General features: G+C 40.0%; 1 protein-coding gene across 1 annotated transcript; it reads right to left on the bottom strand.

Annotated features, from left to right (window-relative positions):
- Window positions 1-1,377: 1,377 nt before the first annotated feature.
- LOC139737488 (leucine-rich melanocyte differentiation-associated protein-like) lies at window positions 1,378-6,248 on the bottom strand. Its single transcript, XM_071648162.1, has 4 exons — window positions 6,061-6,248; window positions 4,200-4,460; window positions 2,583-2,709; window positions 1,378-1,491 (listed from the first exon to the last, which is right to left on the bottom strand). The coding sequence occupies exons 1-4, from the start codon at window positions 6,186-6,188 to the stop codon at window positions 1,378-1,380; spliced, it is 630 nt and encodes a 209-aa protein (XP_071504263.1). The 5' UTR covers window positions 6,189-6,248.
- Between the last annotated feature and the right edge of the window lie 387 nt (window positions 6,249-6,635).

Genomic DNA, 6,635 nt, shown 5'->3' with positions numbered 1-6,635 from the left:
GCTTCAAACATGTTTGGGGTATTTTGTCAAGTGTGTTGTCCTATATCAATATGAATTACACTGTATTGTAATTTGCAGGAATTCTTTATAGAGATGGTAATCTTTTGGTGGGAAAACTGTCACTTAAGTCTAAATTGCAGAGTGGTATTGGAGTACAAGGGCAAATGCCAGTTCTTTCTTTTGTGGCCGTGGCTTGTTAAATTCAGCAACTTAATGCAGTTGAGAGTTTGGTAAATGTTCTTATGTACAAGAACGGTTCCCACGCCTCTTAAAGAAAGAAATAAAAATATATGATCTCAATTTGGAGAAGCAGTATCCAATTCAGATAGAGTTTGATTTCAGATTACATAATTTTTGAACCTTGAATACCTGGTCATAATTATCACCAGTGCCACTGTTTCAGGTACAAACAAATATGCACACACACACACATACAAACACACACTTAAAATCTCGCTTGAAGTGTTACAGTCGTTCACTGGGGAATTGTAATTCATTCCACAGACTTCGGCACACTGCTCCTGCCCTACCTAAAGATGGGAGATAGGGGGGAAATGCATTCTTTGTGCATGGCCCGTTGACTCAATTTTACCAATGATGTGGCCCATACAGGGGGGTTCACTGATTTGGTACGCACCCGCAGACACCTAGCAAATACTTGTGAACGCTTCTGTGGAAAGCATACACTCATGTACTCTCATTATGACACAACTAGAACAGACGAAGCTCCATTTCGACGTGCAGGCTATGACAAACAGTCCATCCTGCATAAGGAGGGGTCTCTTTGGACTGAAAAGGAGGCTCCCACTTCACCAGTTATCTTCCTACTTGTAGATGTATATCAAATGCTGGATCAAAGCTCCGATGGGACGGATAGGGAGCTTTTGGCTCAGCCAAAAATTTCACTTAATTCAGCAAGGTTAATACATATGCGAGGTGGACTGTGTACATGTACCAGCTGGTAAGGGACATGACATCACACAACTATTTCAAGAGTATGAGAAGTGAAATACATGTGTCACATGCAGTGCTGAAAATTTGAATTACTGTTTCTGACTATGAAATTTGATATTTCAGAACTAGAAAACTCTTGCCCCCAGAGAGCTGATTGATCTTGAATGATTTACAGGGCGTAAAATAACCGCTCACTACAGAACACACACACAAAGTGAATATGCATACCAGTACACAGCGTACTACAGAATGATGAGTGGCAAATTCACATAAATTGGCTGACATACATAAACCCAATAACACTCAGCTAGAAGACGACGAGAACACATGGACACCTTTGTCCATGCGCTCTGGCGTAGGAGTTGATGTGAGCTGATTTGCATAATATGATTCAACAGTACTTTAAAGTGGGGTCAAAGGTCATCACGATTCTCCTGCCAGGTCTGGTAGGTCTGGTAGGGAGTCGACGATGTTGTTGGTGTCCTCCGCTTCACGGGACGACTGCCTCCTTGTCTTGGATGACCTCCTGCTAGTCTTCTGTAAACGTGTGACACCATCGGGTCATAGAGTGAGATGTGAAATGAATGATTGCATATGAAGGAGAATTCCAGTGCAGTTGAAAGTCAAGTCTGAAAAGGAGCAAAATTTTCCTAACACAACAATGAAAATTTGATCAAAATCTGATGAAATAAAGAAAGTTATGACATTTTTTTAAGTTTCTCTAATTTTTCAAGAAACAGTTCTTGAACAGCCAATATGAACATGCAAACAGCGAAGTGATTACTAGTATGTAATCTCCTCACAGCTTGCCGTACCCTTTTGTACATAAAATTTTGAAATTTCCAGTTTTCATGCAAACGCAATTACGCCCAAGTCTCAAATCTTGATTTAACTGATTATTTAAATTCTGAAGTAATTCAACCAGGAATTGCATCATGTTTTACACTTCAATAACAGAAACATTGAATTTTCATCACTTTTTTTTGTGCACAATCAATGGAAAATTGTGAGGTGATGACATCATCAGCTCATTCACTTGCTTATTCATATCAATTATATGAGAACCGCTCAGCAAGTTAGTAAAACTTCACAATTCATAACTTCCCTTTATATATTCATCTGGTTTTGATCAAATTTTCATTGCGACACTAGTAAGATTTTACTCTTTATTATCAGACTAACTTATAACTGGACTGGAATTCTCTTCAAAGGCTCTGCTGAATGACTTGTAGGGAATGAGATCAACAAAAGGATTTGCTTCAATGCAGATATTCAAATGCCCCAATCTTTATGGCAATGAACTAAATGTCATCACACAATCATCCTACAGAACAAGATCAGATTTTTTGAAGGGCAAAGATGAAACAATAGGATGTATAGTGGATAAACTTTGTACTTTCCAGCAGCAGAGATTTCTCAGTCTGAATCCCATCTGATGCTTTGGTGAAATTAAATAAAAATACATGATTAGTGTCCCCACCCACTTCCGTTTTGGTGGCCGCCAGCTTTTTTTCTTCATTTTGTATTGGACACATCCCACCCCACCCCCCCAAAAAAAGAGAAAAATACGATTTGCTGTAGCATTTTTTGTCATGATGATGAAATCAAGGGTCATCAAGAAACCATACCTTCTTTGACCTTTGTTTGGTAGTGAACATGGGTTTGTAGATCCGTTCCGCCTCCTGTCGCTCTTCCCACTTGATGGCTTGGTCGTCAAGCATCTCGAGAGCTGGAAGCTGGCTGATCACATACTGTCTGCAGAGTGGAGAGGGAAATTAAAACATAGCCCTTGAATGAGGGAGAAAGATTTGCGGTGACACCATGTGTATGTAGTCCTTAACCGGATCGTTGTTTGGCAGAAGAGCCTAGAAAGAGGAGAAATGGAGAGGGAAGCGACATATGGGGGTTGTGAGGAAGGCAAAAAGTGAAGAGTGGGGACAGTAATGGGCTAGAAGTTGAAGTTGCCCATTACTGTCCCCCACTCTTCACTTTTTGCCCTCCTCACAACCCCCATATGTCGCTTGCCCATTACTGTCCCCCACTCTTCACTTTTTGCCCTCCTCACAACCCCCATATGTCGCTTCACTCTTCATTTCTCCTCTTTCTAGGCTCTTCTGCCAAACAACGATCCGGTTAAGGACTACATACACATGGTGTCACCGCAAATCTTTCTCCCTCATTTACTTCACCATGCAAACCTTCAAACAACACATAGCCCTTGAATGTTTCTTGGGTTTTGAGTGTACTCCTTGAAACTCCCTCTAGAGTAATGAAAGCACTGGTACTGAATCACAGCAATATTCATTATTAACTTCTTCACCTTGGTCAAAATTTTGCAGCTATATTAAATAATGTCAGTCAAATCTTAGTTGAATAAACAAATACATGAAGACTAAAAAAAAATAGAAACTTTTACAATATGACAAACACGACAAGGAGGTATGATGTACAAAATCCATTATTCTCATGTGACTTTGAATATCTTGATGGGTCTCCATATACTGTATGTAAAAGTATCTAAGCTGGTTGCTTACAATCACTTCATTTTGGATGCTATGGGCTAATACATACTTTTAAGTCGTCTAGTTTGAGCCCTGTTAACAGTAATAAGATGTCAGAATTTGACACAGTGACCTCCACAACATCTGTCCAGAAATGAAACATGTACCGGTACCACATTGCTGTACTGCAGCTTTGTTTTCAACCAAGTTTGATCTTTCTCAAATGTATCTTGGTGACTTTGGGTGATATAAACCTTCCCCTTTGACTGTGGCATCACAACCCCTGACACAATGACTTATAATCAGTCAGCCAACCTTTGAATGATAATTCAAAGGTTGGCCAATGATAAACTACCCCACATTACAGAGTTATAAATTTTACTAAGAAGAACATTTGCCCAGATAGAGAGACAAGAGGATAAAAGCGTAGCATATCTGGTACTTTTGGTAGGAAGTTTTATAATTGGAGGTAAAAATGGATGGCTCTTTGAACAATATGAATACTGTAAAGCCATACAGTCAGAGTGAGATCAAACCACAAGTAGATAATTTCATTTGACAAAAATTATGTGTTGCTCTTCCTATCACAGAGAGCAGTGAAGGTTTTTCTTCTATTTTTTTTTTTACCACAAAAAGATATAAAAATTTATGATTATTACAAAAATAGAATAGAAACACTAAAAGTTTAAACTTCCATACAGATTACACTAATCCTAGTGAATATTCTGGAATCTGCTCTGGTACCTATAGTCCAAGAACTGTTGATAAGTTCCCCCATTGAAGTAGCTCGGTGCAGCAGGGTTGTTCATCATACTGAGGAACTTCAGGCCTGGGAAATTCTGGGCCAGCATCTCGACGAAGGTGGTGAGGTTGTTGATCTTGTTCCTGTTCACCCACAGCGTGTGCAGGCAGGGAAGTGGGGGAAACTTGGTGTGCGATGTGACAAGGTTGTTGTCCAGAATCAGCGTGTGCACATTCTCAAACGCCTCCAGGGTCCGAAGATCTCTGTGGCGCAGTTTATAGAAGTCAAAGAAATAACTGTACACTGCCACTGCCAGGTAGGTTTTGCCCGACATTGTTGGAAAGTGTCCACAACACTACCAATAGGTAAAATTTGAAGCTTGCAATCTGCTGCTGCAGTGCTGGAAAATTATATGCAATGTCCATATGCTAGATAGGTGGTGGGCCTGTACCTTATTTAGTGATGGAGACTACCCAATGTGTGAGACTACGAGTGGACAGTTGAATGTACTTTATTAAACCTACAATACCTACCACCAGTAGTACAAAGTAGTAAAAAATAGTGTCTACTCAGTAGATAAAATTAACATTTGTGTGAACACTTCAACTTCACATACAATACAGACTGATAAGTTTTCAGACCACCATTCAATTCTGTGACTTGTCTGTAGAGTGAGATTGTGGGAACAGCATAATGAATTTCAACTTAACCCTAACCAGGCCGGGCTTTTTTGGGTGTTCTGTGGCCGGGGAGCGGTTGATTCAACCCCCCCCCCCCCCCCCCCCCCCCCGAGATCTCGGCCGTCGATCGCGCAATTGCCATGAAATTTGGCACGTGCATTACCTGTGGCGTAATCTACCAAGCTATACATAAAGAAATGGAAATTTTCGTCATATAATTAATTATGCTAATATATGCATAAAAACATACATTTCGCTCTAAATCAGAAATTAAAGCTCCTAGAATCCTAATTTCTGGTGAAAACATTCTTTGTAGCATTCCTAACAATGTACTTGAAAAAAAAATTGGTATCAAAATCAATTTCTTAAGTATTTTATTGTTTTAAGAATTTCTTATGTATTTCTGTTTTTTAGACCTTTTGTTTTATCATTTTTTTCCGCAAACTTTATGACAGAACCTATTTCAAGCATAATTATGCTAAAATTAATTAGTTTCAGCCTATGAAAGTGAAAATAATCATATCTTTATGAATAAGAAGAGAAAACTCCATTTGCATAGACTTTATACACAAAATCACGTTTTTGAGCCATTTTCGGTCTGACAGGCATGTATAAAACGTTATGCAGCGTCGTAACGGTATGCGCGATTTTCGCAAAAATGGTGTCAAAAGATGCGCGAGACTTGAAAGTAAAAAGTCAGCGAACGGCGCGGTCAAAAAATTTCATGCGGCAGAGTAGTCACGAAAAATGTCAAGGGGGGGGGGTTGATTCAACCCTCCCCCGGCCTTTTTAGGGTTAAGGAGAGGCAAGGCCTAGGCCCTACTCTTTAAATCAGGTAGATATCAGCCAACTGATATCTGTATTCTGAGGCAGGGGCGGATCCAGAGATTCCAGAAAGGGGGAGGGGACGCAAAAAAAAAAAAATAAATAAAGGGGAGTGCACACTCCCCCTTTCATTTTTTTTCTTCTTTTATTTTAATTTAAAATAAAGGGGGGCGCACCCTGTGTACCCCCCCCCATCGATCCACCACTTACGTTAGCTAGACTAATAATCCTATAGAGAAGGCATTTTTGTGTGCTTTTATCACAGATGTGCGACTTTGTAGAAACATTAAAAAATTAAGAAAATAAATGTAGGCCTATAGACTAAGGATTCTAAATGTTGTGCAGAAAAAAAGGATACGAAAACCGGTTGTGGCTCAAGTCAACTGCAAACGTAGTTTTGGAATAATGCTGAATAATGTTCTTTGGTAGTTCGGACATCTCTTGGTAGGCTAAGTTGAGGCGATGTGGGTCCTCCGACTCTGCCATATTGTGTTGTGCTGAATAGGACGCTGATATTCAGTCCAGTGAAAAATGCCAGAGAACAACGCAGCACTCCTTTGAAGTTCGATTCTTCAGTTCTACTATCAGTACGAAAACAGTACAGTACGAAAACACTAATGTTACTAATCTAATACAGCCAGTCAGTGTAGTCCCTAGGAATCAATCAGAGTCAGACCACTCATCCCTCCTGGAGCGGAGCTGGAGCTGAACCCGCGAGACCGGTTGGACGAATGAATGGAGTCTTTGACATTGGAACTGACTCTGCTTAGCTCCCGTGTCCCATTATCCCATCTGTTTGATCCACTGTTGTTGAGGGTAAAGTTATGAACTTCAGTAATTTCGATTAGGATGTAGTGACAATCAGCGCCAAGTTTATACCTGCACCTGTATGTACATGACACTGGTAGCATTTCCTACCAAGTGTATGCATTT

Source organism: Diadema antillarum, unplaced genomic scaffold (genome assembly GCF_040938485.1).
Source record: "Diadema antillarum isolate AM-2024a unplaced genomic scaffold, OU_Dant_1.0 seq00000693_RagTag, whole genome shotgun sequence".
NCBI lineage: Eukaryota > Metazoa > Echinodermata > Echinoidea > Diadematoida > Diadematidae > Diadema > Diadema antillarum.
This window is presented reverse-complemented; position numbering and strand designations above follow the sequence as displayed.